The following is a 15,915-nucleotide window of genomic DNA, read 5'->3' on the forward strand; positions in this document are numbered from 1 at the left end:
AGCAGAAAATTGTCTCTCAAACATCAGAAACATTTTTTTGGCAATTTTGACATGTGTTGCTATTAAGTATTGGTCTAAGAACAAGTTGCCGTCTTCAAAAAATGGCAGGAAAATATTGTTGAGGATCTTGCTTCTATCTTACATCATGTGCACATGGACACATTCACTCTACATACTGTTTCAGGTCTAGTAATTAGAATGGCCAACGTGTCTTAATCCCCTGCCCCCACTTTGCCATAGATCTTTAGTAAGTCCAGAGAGAGTTTATGTCAATATGAATCACTTGAATTCACTTGAGTTTGCCCAAGAATGGGTGGAAAATAATAACAATCAAATGCACAATTATACAGTGACCAATATGAACTCTCTCATCACAACAATAGTGGGTGATAAACAAATGTAAAACATATCCCTGAACAGAAAAACAGTTTCAGAAATTATTCTAATTATTCGTTAAAACTAGGAAATAAATGCGAGTGCTTCTCCATTCATCTAAATTAACCATTACATATAAATTCTGCATAAATTTATTGAAATCATAACTAAAACATGAATCTAAGGTCATATATAGTACCCTGATTGTTCTCAGCAATGATTTGCAGTCCCAGTAAGGGTCTTCCTCCCTTCTCCCAAATCATGCATAGCTTTGGTAGTCAATTAACAATTAGTATTCAATCGTTGCCAACACTCAGATATAGAAGAATTTAAGACACAATTCAAAATTTTGAACAATCAATGAATGGTGTGCATTCTTCTAGCTCAAAAGTTTTATGATATGATATAACCTTCAATTAGGTGAAACGCATCTCCATCCACTTGCATTTTGATCAGAAACCATTGACTTAATATATATTTATATTTGCTTTTATCAAAGTTGACGGTATATATTGACATCTATTTGCACATTACTTATACATTCCTGAGTTGGCTTGAGAGACTGAAGGACACTTTGTAACAAAGGCCTAACTACTTACAAACTCAAGCTGTAGTCTTTGTTTGCTTGAGAGACTAGAGAACACTTTGTGACAAAGGTCTTTACACTTCACTGCAAGATTCAGAGCCTTGATCAAGATTGCATTGTGGCTATTGCAAATTACAAATACTCTTCTTATTTTATATTAATCTCGCATTATTTGGAAGCTTTATGATTAAGCTATATGAGTACCCAATCAGACTCAAACTCTTCTAAATCGCAATCTGTGCTGGATAATTTGTCAAATAAACATGGATTTGAGTTACCATGTTCAAAAATGTTTCTCTGACTTGCACTAATGAACCACCGTGCTGATTGCTGCTCATCCTCATCATTACCTTCAAAAGCCAATATCGACGCTCCCATGGAATTTTCACCCTAATAAAAAGAAATGGTTTTTTTACATAGAAGATAAAAAAATGACCAAAATTCTCTCAAACTCTGTTTAGGATAAAGGCTGCAGTGCAAGAGAATAGGATAAAAGCATCAAGGCATAAGGGCAAACTTACTTTGTACGGAGCAGGAGAGTTGGCAAGTTATCACTGTGAGATCCTTCATACTAGCTTAAAGTTTACAACAGGGAATTGTAATGGTTCATTGTGATCGGATATTCGCATCTTTGAGGAGAGTTATACAGGGAAATACATTTTCTATTCAGAGACAGTATCTGGTGATCCTCTTCTGGAAGTAACAGGAGACATGGGAGTTGACTTGGTCACAACAGACAGGGAGAAATCAGTATGGTGCTTCAGAGAGGAGTGACAAACTCTCACACACATGGTCCATAGAGTCGGCACTGCTCTATCCAAGTGGGCCAGAATGAGTAATAAGGGCTGATCTCTATACGTTACCATCTTTTTTGAGGAGAATCACAAAGGGAAATATGTTTTCAATTCAGAGGCAGCAGTACCTGGTGATCATCTTCTGAAAAGTGACAGGAGACATATGAGAGACGACTTGCAGACAACAGATACAGGAGAGAAGAGGGTCTGGTGGAGTTGCAGTGCTTAAGAAAGGAGTCAATAATGTAAATATTGTCTTCCATGATCTAATTTGTCAGAAGAAGAGGAACTTCCTTGCTCAGTTGGAGGGAGGGATTAACCAGATGTTTATAAGCAAGATCCCCGGAACACATAGAAAGTCATTGAGGGAACACTCTCTCCACCTGTCACCTCCATATATGGGAGCAATGTCCTGGATTAGAGCAGTGATCTCTACGAGATCCGTCAGCACCATGTTCCTCCACTTCTATTTTCTTCATTGCAGTGATTTGGCAGAGCTATTGACAGATTTCCAACAGAAAAGGCACAAGATCATGACGGAATAGCTGCAGAGAACTTCATACATGCCCTACACATTATTGCACAGGTCCAAACATGAGGCCAATTAGCAGGATTTGGAAGTTTCAGAACTCCGTGAAACTTTCAGTTAGTAGAAGAATAATTACAGACTTCAAATAGACTTTCAGAGCCTATGCATTCCACTATTGAGGTGAACGTCTGCTCACTCTGATGCCGAAGACTGGAAATATTATCTATTATGCCACTTGATTACGCAAGAGATCAATCTTATGAGAGATTAAGAGAGGAAATAAAAAAAGGAAATAGAAAACAAAAAAGAGTTGTGCACTTCTCTCATGATTGAATTCTCAAAAATCAAACTTAAAGCTCAAGGATAACATGGCGCAATACCTTGACGATGAAATACTCTCAAATAAGGTTGAATTAGTGGCTATAAAAGTTGATTTAGAAAAAAAGACATAACACAATGGAAACGCAAATATGGGCAAAGATGGCCAAGGATGCCAAAGCTCAAGCTAAGCATGCTCAAAAAGAAATTAAAGTTAAGGTACATCAATGGATAAGATGGAAATGATGATCGCCACATTTGAAGAAGAAGCCAAGAGGAAAGCTCATGCATTACATGTACAAGTGGTTAGTTGGGCTGAAAGAGGAAACCCATAAGATGCCAAGAATCTCGGAACAAAGATCAGGGCATGCAGAGTGGCAAGAGATGAGTCTACAGCTAAATCCCTGATCATCCGCTTCATGTATATGGAAAAGAAAACAGCTTTCCTATCTAAAAGAAAGGCACTCAAGGGTGACAGAATATATTTAGATGATGATCTCATTCCAACTCTAGTGGCACCTTGCAAAATAAACATGCCACAAGTGCTCGAGGCAAGAAAGGAAGGAAAACGGACTATATATAGAGATGGTAAGGTCGTTATTACGTAGAATGACGGTGTATGGCCTATGAGACCTTACGCATGTTTATATGGAATTGCAATGGCTCTCTAAGGACAGATGTCGGGTATTTTAACGATACCTTCAAAAACATATAGATTATGCTATGTATACAAAGACCCATCAATGCATGGCAAGTAAAGTCCCCGATGTACAAGGATATAGATGGGAGTCAATATGTCATCCCCAACTATGAACACCAAGAATCACTAGAGGCTCAAGAGGAGTAGTAGTGTTCTACAAAAAGGAGCTCCATGATAGAGTGCAGGTTGTGTATAAGGATGTAGATGCGCGTTATATGTGGATACAAATCAAAAGAGGGGACCTTAGGGAATTATTTATTGCAATTTGTTACTTTCCACCAGCCTACTCAAGGTTTGCAACACCCTAAGAATCACCATATCTACCATTATATGATGATATCATAAGATTTCTACTATGGGGACCAATACTATTATTAGAATTCAATCCACGAACTAAGGATGAACCAACAACTATCTTTGTTAACAACGAGCCTGTGTATGGAGAAGCTATGGCAGAATAGGTTGGTCTAAAGCAACTGACTTAACATACTAGTGAAATAACAGAATATGACCTTAGGGCCTTGGGAAGTGCACATGGATTTGTGATATATAATGCATTATCACACTTGCCCAGATCAGATGCTTTGACATGTTGGAACTCAAAAGGAGGTGTAAGCACAGTCGATTACCTGATGGGATCTCCATCTCTTATACCTGAAATAATGAAGTTCACAGTATCTAGTAGACCTATTGTCTTGGCAGCCGATTGTGCACATATATGCTTTGAGATGAAGGATGGATGCACAAGGGATGTATATGCTAAGAACAAGAGTTGGCTGGCTAAGTACCAATGCACTAGAGAGACAATTGATGTGTATAGTTGTGGAGTAAATAATGCCATGCCAGATTTGGATCCATTCGCACCCCTAGATGAACTTAACACTTTTGACACACATTGGAGGATGGATTCATCATCAGACCATCTTATATGCACATACATCTATCATATGCACTCCACAGTGTGATAGGGCAGCTGTGAACTTCATCACATCAGTTTTAGATTGAGGTAGGCATATATGCATGAATACATCTAGAAGAAAGAATTTTCCAATTGTGTCATTAGGGGGTGGAATCTGAAGAACACTATGTTTGTCACTACAGTGCTTTTTATAAAATAAGAGGGAGATAACATTGCCTCTTTAAGCAAGGCTTTGGTCCACTACACAAGGTAATGGAATATGAGGACCAAAGGTGCTTCATTAGGGAGTGGAATCTGAAGAACACTATGTTTATCACTATAGTCCTTTTTATGAAATAAGAGGGAGACAAAGGTGCTTCATTAGGGAGTGGAATCTGAAGACCAGTATGTTTGTCAGTAGAGTGCATTTTATGAAATAAGAGGAGATACCATTGCCTCTTTATGCAAGGCTTTGGTACACTACACAAGGTAATGGAATATCAGGACCAAAGGTGCTTGGGGATTTTTTTGGCTAGAACTCAAGAGACACATGGAAAAATTGTTGAAGGACAACACTACAGTCACAAGACCTCATCAACAAAGAACAATCACAACTTTCTTTAGCCCCATCATTCCTGCTCATGCCACAAGTCAATCAAGGGCTACACAAATGGGCTCCTGACCAGGACGTAACTAAGGGGTTACAATGGATTTGGCAATAGCAATTTGTTGTGCACATATGCACTGGCCCCATGGACCACAACCTCAGCACCCTTGTCATCGATAGATAAAGGCCATTATCTCCTGCCATCGCAAGTGCTTCCCTCGCTTCAAAGACCGCTCCATTCTGGATAATACCCATGCTTGGGTGGTGCTAAACACAATCACTTTGGTTTTATCCATGTTTATTGACAAACCTTTGTCCGTACAAAAATAGTTTTAAGGCATTTAGATATCTTTGTAGTCCCTTTGGAGAGTCAGAAATTGGCACAATATCATCAGCATATAGTAATATTTGTATAGCTGTGCATAAGACGGCTGAAAGACTAATTGAAGTCCGAAGAGTCACATTTTCAGAAGTCCCAGCTCTTCAAGATGGCCCAGCCCAGAACACAAGGTTGGCTTCACGGGTAGCCGAAACCCCCAGCACCGATTCGGATCATCCGGATTCAGCACAACCGAATGTTTCGGCTCCTAACCATCCAGCTTAGTTACCCGATCCGGCTAGCCCAGTCATGCCACGTAGATCAGAGAGGCATGCTCCCGAACCCCCAAATCTCTCTATGTAATGTGATACCTCATCTATATAGAGACCGAAGAGAGTGGGTGATAGTGGGCATCCTTGCTTCACTCCAATTGTGCTAGCTACTCTGACAAACATTTGGAAGACTGCACTTTTCCTGACACGAATTCATAGAGTGCATACATTCCCCATTGCATTCTGTAGGAACACCAAGGGCTTCCAGCTGTTGCATAAGCCAAGCATGTGGCACAATGTCAAAAGCTTTTCGGAAATCCACAAAGGAGCAATAAATCCTCTTATTATGGACTCTGCCCTCCTCGATAAGGGCTCGGAGGGTCAATATGTGATCCAAAGTTGTGAAACCCTTCCAAAAACCTGCCTGTCCAGCTGAACGGCAGCCATTCCACTCTGCCCATATACTCGATTTTGATTCTAGAATTGAGCCATGTAGTTTAACCAAGTAATGACCAATCATGATTGTCCTATAGTTGTTTGGCATCATGGGGTCTCCACTCTTAAGGATTGGCATAATGGTATCTAAGTTCATCTAATAGGGAAAACTTCACAAATGGCTCTATTAAATATGTGTGCTAGAAATGAGCAAAGTGTCACGGGCAAAGATAAAGTGCTCACCAACCAATCCATCATAATCTTGGGCTTTCCCAAATTGTAACCAATCAATAGTATTTCTTACATTTTGTGGAGTAAAACAGATGGATTCGTGTGAGCGTGAGCCATGTGGGTGGGGAGAAGGAGGTTGCCCTGGTATATCAATTAATGAAATGTTGTAGTTACATCATTGAAAGGGTTAGAACGCAAAAGAAAGAAAGAAAGATATATTAACGTCTTTTAAGAAGCCAAAATGGCCTATAAGACCAAACAAGAGATTACATCTTAAGTGTCGTCTCATTTTTTAGAACAATAAATCAAAATAAAAATAAATATTACTCAGTAATTATAAAAGTATATAAGATAAAAAGAGAAAATGTAAAGAAATGAGAATGAATCTAAAGTGTTGCTTAGTAGAAAAGAAATACCATATGAAATGTGCATATCTTATCATGCCCAACTGTGCCATGTCAAACCTTTACTCTAAAAAAGCACCTATTTTTCAGGTTTGGAGTTCAACAATGTCCACTTGAAAAGGGTGAGAGAACTAAGAATAACCAGTTATTTTTCATGACCAAGGCCTATATAGCCCCTGTGGAATCAACGACTTCTACAAGGAGACTAGTTGATTCATACACTAGAAAGAAAGAAGAACGAAGGATATATTAACATCTTTTAAGAGGCCAAAATGGCCTATAAGACCAAACAAGAGATTACATCGTAAGTGTTGTCTTGTCTTTGAGAACAACAAATCAAAATAAAATACATATTACTCAGTAAATATAAAAGTAAATATGATAAAACGAGACGAAAGAATCTGGTTTTCGGCAAATGTGAGATGAAAGACAAAATGGCCAACCTTTTGCCCAGCAGGAAAAGCACATTACTATCATGATCCCGTTGAGAAAGAAATGTTTCTGATTTTCAACCCCTCTCAATTTGCTAGAAAAATTATCTCAATGTGGCTGCCCCTCATTTGTTCATGTAACCAATTTAAGCCCTTGAATATGTCATATTATTTATTTATCCAAATTCAGTAATTATTCAAAGTGACTAATCACCTTATTTTTCTAGGGTTTTTCATAAGTCTGGAAACCATGAGTGAACAGATACCCTAACCAATCAATAATCATGGAAACTTGCAAGTGGCCTCATGAGACAGCAACTGATATAAGGTAACCGGCAAGTGCATGCAAACAGATAAACCCAGAAATAATCATGGCAACTTTTAAATGGCTACATGAGACTACTCATCTAGAGTCTTTGTTTGACAAAGTGACTATGCTCAGACCATTTGAATTTTGCACAATAAGTTTGTATTCTTCTGTGGGAAACTAAAACCCATGCAAAACTCCAAAAAAGCAAGATACACTATAGATGAATAAATTGTCACTTTCTAGGAAGAGATTTGAATTGCTTTGCAGTTCTATTTTTTCCCGTTGTTTTCGTTCATACTGCAAAAGCCTTTCTTCTTTAAGTACTAGGGGTCATATCCAGCCTTGAATCCATAGATTTGACAGTGAAAGGTGCACCACTTGTGGCATATCACTATATATAGTGGGCCAGCCAGCTGCCACTATTGTCACCCAAGATTAGGGTCTATGCTGCAGGTCAAACCTAAGGTGCCTACAATCAAAAAATGGGAAACTCTGCTGAAATCTGCATATATTCAGCTGGCAAACGGAGCTTAGAGTTTTGACTGGAAGTGCAAACTCACATGCATCCATAACTAATACTCCAAGATGTGGGTTTCAATTCAAGTCTTTCATCTGCTGGAATCAGGTTGTAAAGTCTATTTTTAGTTAATGTTGTAAAATGCACAAATCTTAAGAGGATCTAAGCAAATGCAGATCCTTTTGTGACCCTCTATTTGCAAAGAGATGCATTGGGTATACATTTTATTCTAGATATGCATCCAATAAAGTTTTCCACGTTAATCAGCAACTTAAGAAGCAGAGTGGGGCCTAAGGAGAATAAGAAAAACATTAGATATTGTGATAAAGATTTAGATCACAATAGAAGAAAACAAACCTTCATGAATTCATGATGCTCATTTGATGAGATATGATTGAATGTGGGTACTGAATCATTTGCTTCCTCTAATTTCTTTCCTACTTGCTTCATGCTTTTTGTAGAACTATACATACACTTTACATCATCGCCCATCTCATGTACAGGGATCTCTACATCTCTTCCCTTCCCATTACAAACATTCGAACCATATATATTATTCTCCATAAAAGTCTTTGAGTTGTTTTGCAAATAATCGGCTGTTTTTAATTCTTTTTGTTGCATCATTAGTTGTGTGCTTCCCTCTTGACACCACATTCTATCTTCTCCTCGGTCCTCCATAACCTGTCGGTCTCTTCTGAAGATTTCACATGTTGTGTTTATTTCAGACTCTTGTCTGCTGTCATACCATCTTCCAGAGTTTTCTTTTGTCAGATGTTTCTCATTTACATCCCCACAACAACCTCGATAGCTGCCACTATGCTCTGGTTTGCTTACATCATTATGTTCTTGTTTTGATATACTTGCTTGATCTACAAATATGTTATCTCGCCCAGACTCTTCTAGATACAGCTCTATATCTTCCAACTTTTCAACGCTCTCAATAATAATACCTTCTGCAAACTTTTCTACATTCTTACTGACAACTTGACTAAACTTTTCTTCACTCATAATATTATTTACAATAACAAGCTGTTTTTCCACCTTGGCCTCGGTCAAGATTTTAGTTTCTGAATTGTCAATTTCTTTCTGTTCTGAAGTGATTCCTGCCATTTTCTCTTCCATCCTGGCTGAATCCATCACCATCTTGTGAGCTTCAATCTTATGAGCCTCTTGAATATTTTGAATGCAAATATCAAAGAGAAACAGTATCAGTCTCTCTAACATCTCAAAACCAAAATCAGAAAATTCTCACAAAAGCATGCACACATCATTTACATACAACTAATATTGCAAATATCTAGTAATGAAGTTATAACTTTCAACCTTGTTATGTTGAATTATATGACCATCTTACTGGAAACATGCCCAAAGATATGCATATGCACACCAACACAATACATAATTCTGTGTATGTAAAATTCCTGTGTATCTATGTGTTTCTTCCTATAGGCAATGCGCACAAAACTCAGAAGCATACTATGCATATAAATGTGATAGTATAATATGCTCAATGGTCACAAAAAAACAACCTTTTGTGCAAAATTTCTGAGACAAAGTTTAGAGAAAACCAACCATGCATGACGTTAGATGAAAGTCTTGATTATTAAGGCATAAATTTTCCTTCTTTTTTTTTATTCCGAGATTTATATTTGGAAAAAACTCATAACCTTAGAAATAACCTTAAAATATTGCCAATATTTTCAAGCAAAAAAAAAAAGAAAGATCTATTAATGTCTACTAGAGGCCCAAATCAGCCTATGAGACAAATTATGTTTAAAAATATGGGGGAATTCATTATTCATATCGAAGTAAAAATGAAAGCTCCAGGTTGCCTAAAGCTCCATGATAGATGGAATGAATTTGGAGATGGTTTACAAGCATGAGGTGCATAACTAACATGTATGAGTTGAATAGTAGTAGCTGGAAATCATGTCCAAGGTCACTTGGAGTAGTGGGGAAAAAGTTATAATGAAGTTCAACAAGTGCATTTGAGTGTCCTGATGCAGATCAGGCATTGCAAACAATCATCTCCATGATCTGGTGATGGTATGGCTCATGTGCCTTATATCCAGGCATCCTCTACTCTCTCTATGTGACTCCTTGGCATGTTGTTCATGGAGGTGTAGAGCTATGGAGAAGAAATCAGTGTGATTGTCGTTGCATTCCGCATGCTAACATCAGGATTGATTCCCTATGCTTTTGACACTTCAGCAAGATTTGGCCTAACTGTCATGGCCTCAATCTCGATCTCTCCTTCACGTAATTTGCGAAATCTTTCAGCTCTAAGTATACAAAGTGATCGTCCTTGGAACTAAACCCTAAGTGGAAGTAAACTCTAAGTTGGCATATTGCTTTGCGAGCATATAGCATGTAGAAGTCCAGGTACCTTAGTATCTGTATAAATTCATACAAGAAGTTCATGAAATGATCATTGTAGTAGGCCACCTTTGGGGGAAACAAGTTCTCATGGTGAGCCATAGATCTTGCCCATTACCTTGTTTCATTCATCATTTTGGAGAGGTGTACAATATCGTAAGGATGGCAAGTTCTTGATGTCGAGCCCACTATTGCTAAACAGCTTCATCATTTGTCAGTACCATGATCTTTTTTCATGTTCTTTTGTTGCCATTTGCTTGATGCTTCAAATGCATTAATGTAATTCTTTAAGGTTGCATGGTTTAAATCCGGTTCACATGCCTCCTTTAATTGTTAGGAATTTTGGTAGCAGCCAAACAAGTAACAATTGGCAACGGTTCGGTTCAGTTCGGTTTGAGGGTGTCAAACTCAAACTGTTTAAAAATATTAAAATTTAAACTGAATCACAAAACTGGTTAAACCGAACCATTAAAAAATATCCAAACTCAAACCAAAGGGTTTTAGAGATTTTCAAACTATTAAACCGTTAAAACCACGGTTTGCGGTTTGGTCTCAATTTTCAAGCTAGGTCAAATTTCAGTATTCAATTAATTTTTCAAATTTTAATTTTTTTCCTAAAATGTCAGGACTAGGCTTAAAATGAAAAGGTTGTTCAGAAAAATATTTAAGAAAAAAATCAAGTGGCAACCGTTTCAACCATTTAAACCGTTTAAACCACGGTTTCAAACCATTTGAACTGAATTAAACCAAACCAAACCAAATTGTTCACCCCCCAAACCAAAATGAAACGAAACCGAACTGTTTAAACCGTTAAGCCGCAGTTTTGCAGTTCATTTCGGTTCAAACCGAACTTTTGACAATTGCTACAAACAAGGGCATTGTCCTGCAACCAGAGGAATTAACCACAACTGCAATACATGGGCCACATAATAAGTAGCCATGTAGATAATAGTGTTTATACACTAATACAAGAAGATCTAGGCATCAATAGAAACACTTCCAAATGCAGTTCTTCAAAATGATAGCCAAAACTTAGGAGTTTGTAAATTGCATTCTGCAGCTCTGCATAATTACTTAAATAGACATATTACGACTTACCAATCGACCATGGTAATTGGCTAGTATTTTGCATCAGAAATCTCATTGTTGCTCTTTATTAAGGATTCACCAAGTTGTACCTCAGAACATTTCTTGAAGACATGCATATACTTCAAGAATGCTTGGACCCTTCTTATCTTTGATAATTGGGGCCATCACTCCAAGCTAGTACCAAATGGCTTTGTAGTTTGGTTTAACATCTACTGATGCATCGCCTTTCCCGAGCCATGATACATTGACATTGCAAAAAAGCCTCGTTCAAGAAGCCATCTACTGATGCATCATGAAGCAAATGTGTTACATCCCATTTTCTAAAAACATTTCTTCATATTTCACATCCATCTAAAATCCGAATTTTGCTTTTATGTGCCTTTTGAATCTTTTTACTTGCTTCCAATGGGATCCCAGGAAGTCAACGCGCAGTTCTTGAACCTTATGCATGTACCAATAACCTTTCCTATGGCCTTGATCAAAATTGTGTGTGATCTAATCTCAAGAAGTAGGAACATTTACGGTGTTTGTAGCTTACCTTGAAGAAACTTGATAAGGAAGAGCTTTTTGGACATTTTCAAATTCTTTCCAAGTGGACTTCAGGATTCTCTGTCCCATATTTCAACCCCATAGAGAAGCATGAGTGTTAAAAAGCTGACATAAGAAGTGCTGACAATGAAGAAAGATGTATTAACGTCTGTTAAGACTCCAAAATGGCATATAAGACTCGACAAGAGAGATTACATCTTAAAATGCTGTCTCGTCTTTGAGAGAGAAAGAGGGACTCATAATATTAAAGATTTACAAAAATGAATATTTCCATCTGCTAGATCTAATCAACATTACGAAATTAGATGGCCATGAATAAGTTAATTTTCACAGTTTACAATTTATAAAATGTGGTTCATTGGCCAGCTTGAAATCATTCTCCAAGTACAAAAGAATTCCAAAAACTTGCCCAAAACACACCTTTTTTAAAATAGACAAAAGACCATGTAACAAGCATTGCTTTGCTTTGTATTTTCGTTTCCAATCTGCTGTGTATTCCTTGATGAAAACAGTCAAAACATATTTTTCTCATGCAGTGAATGTACTGAAATGAAAAGAAGTACTAATAATCACCTTGAGGCTCAATACCTCCGCTTTCCTGTTTTGCATCTTGCACACTCGTGTAAGAACCTCCTTGTTCGAGTTTTAACAAGTCTTTGCAATCACACTTCCAATGTATCGGACAATCAAACTTCATCTCATCCGGTGGAGGAAGTAAATCTTGAATCAATTCTGCACATATTTTCTTTACATTGGTTCCAACCACATTAATTTGGTTTTCTACATACTTTGACGTTTCCTGCACCATAACGATGATAAAATCAAGTTCATTAGCATCCCAAAAGCATAGGACAGCAAATGATAATGATGTCTACCTGTATCAACAAAGATGGTTTATTATCGACTTCAACATAAATGTCTTCTAGTTTTTGGTACATTCGATCGATCCAAGACAGATGCTTCACAAGAGTGTATGACTGTGTTTCTGCTCCATTTTTCGGACCCATTTGCCCTTTTCAATAGATTTATGAGGGCAGAATTCAGTAGTCCGAGTTTTAAAAACAGAATATAGAATAGAAGAAACAAAATCCCGCAATACCTTAAACTCTTTAATAGTTAAACAAGCAAAAGAAAAGCATTATATCCTTAAACTCAAACCGAGAATTGAGTGGACGCAACTAGAAGCACACGAAACATCATCTTTATGACCCATTTGTCATTCATCTTTGGCTTCATGAGGGCATAGTTCAGAAAGCCAAACATTTTGGCTCATTCAAACACTTGAAGAGAAAATAAAAACCCTCAAAGCCCTTCAGGGTATAGTACACTCCAAGACTTTCATCCCATCCATAGAATTAAATGCAACTAAAAGCTCAGAAGCCCCAAAGAACCTTAATCATATAATAATCTTGAGACCCCAGATAACATAATTAATTAGCAGAGAGATTTTCGACTATTTTATTGCCATGCAACACGTTTATGGAACATTCTAGTAGCAAAACAAATTATGAATTTGAAAAAAATGAAAGTTTAGAACAATATATACCACCTTCAAAAATATTCTAGCGGATTCTAGTGGACCAAAAAACGTACATATAAGAGAAAATAATAATTTAGAACAATCTGCAACAATTAACAACTTCCTTTTTTTAAATATTCTGGGCATGTAATAACCCAATTTGTAAACCCCCTTTAATTACCAACTTAAAGCACATACTTTCACTTGTATGATCGATCAAATAATTCATATGGAATATTAATTATGTGCAAACATTTTTACTTCTTTCAGAACCCAAAAACTTCAAGGACAATTTATCTATGTATTTAATTTAGAGCACTGTTGGGGTGTAAGACCCGAACAAACACAAAACACTTTCACTTTTCAAAAAAACGAAATCAGAGGGAAGAAAGGAAAGTGAAGACACGGAATTTAGTTGACCCTAAGGTAATCAGACAAAGACCCAAAAACGGGGCGTACTTCTCCAAAGATTCAGAAAAGCAAACATATAGATATAGATATCTAGAACAGGAAACAGCCACATACATGTAAATAAGTATGAGTCTGTGAGAAACCAAGGAGAACATATAGAAAAGGATCAGAGCAAGAAAAAGCTTTGAGATGAGCACATACCTGTTGTCTTCTAGCTGTGCTTCAAGAGGGGGTCTGTGATTCTAGAGCAAAATGGTGAGAAGAGGAGAGAAAGCAGATTTTTCTTATTATTCATGACAAGAAGAAGCCCTCTGATGTGTAAAAAGATATGTGTCCCCCACTCCCAGACATTGGTTTTGGTGGGCACACATTTGTTATGTAATATGCCCTCCTGGCACCATTCTTCCCGGTGCTTTTTCTTCTATCCTTCTCTGATTGCTTTACGCGATGTTTCTCTGGATAATGTTTCGGTAGGCTCCTCCATGAGTCAGTGGTGTGACATAGAGAATGTTGCCTCGCCAGGTAGGCAATGAGAGAAGCTCGACATATTGCTTGCCAGTGTTTAACTCGTCCTTGGGGTAGTAGTAGTTCTGGTCACGCTCTTTTCGCATGAGATGGAGAATGTTGCTTCGTTTCAAACACAACGGAGAAGCATAGGCACTTGATCGGAAGGCGATGAGAGAAGCTCGACTGATTGTTTGCCATCATTTAGCTCGTCCTTGGTAGTAGCAATTAATGTCACGTGCTTTCACATAACATAAAGAATGTTGCCTCGTTTCATAGGCAACGAAGAAGAATAGGCATTGATCTGAAGGCAAGGAGAGAAGCTCGACTGTTTGCTTTCCATCATTTACCTCGTCCTTGGTAATGGTGGTTAATGTCACGTGCTTTCACATAGCATAGAGAATGTTGCCTCATTTAGCAGGCAACAAAGAAGAAGAGGCACTAGTCAGAAGGCAAGGATGGAAGCTTGTCTGATTGCTTGCCAGTGTTTAGCTCATCATTGGTAGTAGCAGTTAATGGCACGCGCTTTCACAAATGGCGTAAACCTCGTACTAGGACTTGCATCATGTTGTTTTCGATGCATTTTAAGATAAAATGTTTAAGAAACCTAGGCCAAACATAAACTTGAGAATGGTAAAATTTGTCTTGAAAGGAAGGGGCTCCTCGCTTCCAAAGGGAATTAGAAATGACTGAGGCAAAGAAATTAACCCCCAGGTGAAGTGGAATCAAAACATGGTTTGTTCATCAAGCAAGAACAATATGACCTAAGCAAGTGAGGAATCCACCTCAACAATGATAGACCACTATTAGGTCAATATGTCCATTGTCATTTAAGAACGATTTCAAGAATGTCTTGTAGACATATATAGATGTGTGTGTGTATGTATGCATGTATGTATGCATATATAGGAGATAGGGTCATGAATATGCATTGGTATTCTACCACCAACATGCAATGCATACATACACATACATACATACATACATACACACACACACACACACACACACACACACACACATAGAGAGAGAGAGAGAGCACAAGATTCTATTATTGTCATTGGAGGTCAAATATGGCATATGAGACCAAAAATATTACATTTCATGTGCTACATGTGAAAGTGAGTAGCGACTCTCGATGTTCAAGAACTTTACCAATGAATGTTGCAATCGAGAGTGCAAATTGTGATCGTGAGAGAAATTCATGCATGCATTGGGCTTGGTTGAAGATGTGTGGACAACATGGTCGAATATGATCAAAGGCAGAGCATTGTATCAAAGTGTGATACTCATACTCTCGAACATGTTAAAGGCAAAGTGTGCATAGTCGACCACTCTCATCACTTGTGCCCCAACGCCCCACCTCACATTGCAATGTGTGTCAGCTAAGTCGCATTGAAGCACTTGTTCGAATGGCATATAACGGGATGTGTATAGTTCCGCTAAGAATAGGGTTTTGTTGTTAGGGGCAACATGTGTAGTATAATGTGTGAAGCGTGAACCTTCACATTTGTCCCATGTCATGATACATTGGCATTGCAAAAGGCCTCATTTATAGAGGAATCTAATGATGCATCCTAAAGCAAGTGTGTTGCATCCCATCTACCAAACCTTTTTTTCATATCTTGCATCCAACCGTAACACAAAATGTTGCTTTCATGAGTCTTTTGGATCTGTTTGCTTGTTACCCATGCAATTCTAGGAAGTCGATGCGAGGGACTTTTTTTAACCTTAAGCATGT

General features: G+C 37.8%; 1 protein-coding gene across 3 annotated transcripts; it reads right to left on the bottom strand.

The window, feature by feature from the left end:
* Positions 1-879: 879 nt before the first annotated feature.
* Positions 880-13,970, bottom strand: LOC147853298 (uncharacterized). 3 transcript variants are annotated; one of them, XM_087333180.1, is made up of 5 exons: positions 13,872-13,970; positions 12,616-12,752; positions 12,314-12,539; positions 8,084-8,895; positions 880-1,351 (listed from the first exon to the last, which is right to left on the bottom strand). In XM_087333180.1, the coding sequence occupies exons 2-5, from the start codon at positions 12,745-12,747 to the stop codon at positions 1,154-1,156; spliced, it is 1,368 nt and encodes a 455-aa protein (XP_087189306.1). In that variant the 5' UTR covers positions 12,748-12,752; positions 13,872-13,970; the 3' UTR covers positions 880-1,153. The 3 variants fall into 3 exon arrangements, with proteins under 3 accessions (XP_087189306.1, XP_087189307.1, XP_087189308.1); XM_087333181.1 differs by having other exon boundaries at positions 13,868-13,888; XM_087333182.1 differs by lacking the exon at positions 13,872-13,970 and adding an exon at positions 13,680-13,699.
* Between the last annotated feature and the right edge of the window lie 1,945 nt (positions 13,971-15,915).

Source organism: Azolla caroliniana, unplaced genomic scaffold, assembly GCF_043228905.1.
Source record: "Azolla caroliniana isolate FFs.n. ecotype wild unplaced genomic scaffold, voAzoCaro1.0.p SCAF_17, whole genome shotgun sequence".
NCBI lineage: Eukaryota > Viridiplantae > Streptophyta > Polypodiopsida > Salviniales > Salviniaceae > Azolla > Azolla caroliniana.

Bases quoted from the DNA above. Each gene is read 5' to 3' on its own strand.
- LOC147853298 (XM_087333180.1), bottom strand. From the start codon at position 12,747: ATGGGTCCGAAAAATGGAGCAGAAACACAGTCATACACTCTTGTGAAG. The intron at 12,540-12,615 runs GTAGACATCATT...GTTATGGTGCAG, and splicing joins AACCATCTTTGTTGATACAG to GAAACGTCAAAGTATGTAGA. The intron at 1,352-8,083 runs GTTTGTTTTCTT...TCTTTTTATTAG, and splicing joins AGCATCATGAATTCATGAAG to GGTGAAAATTCCATGGGAGC.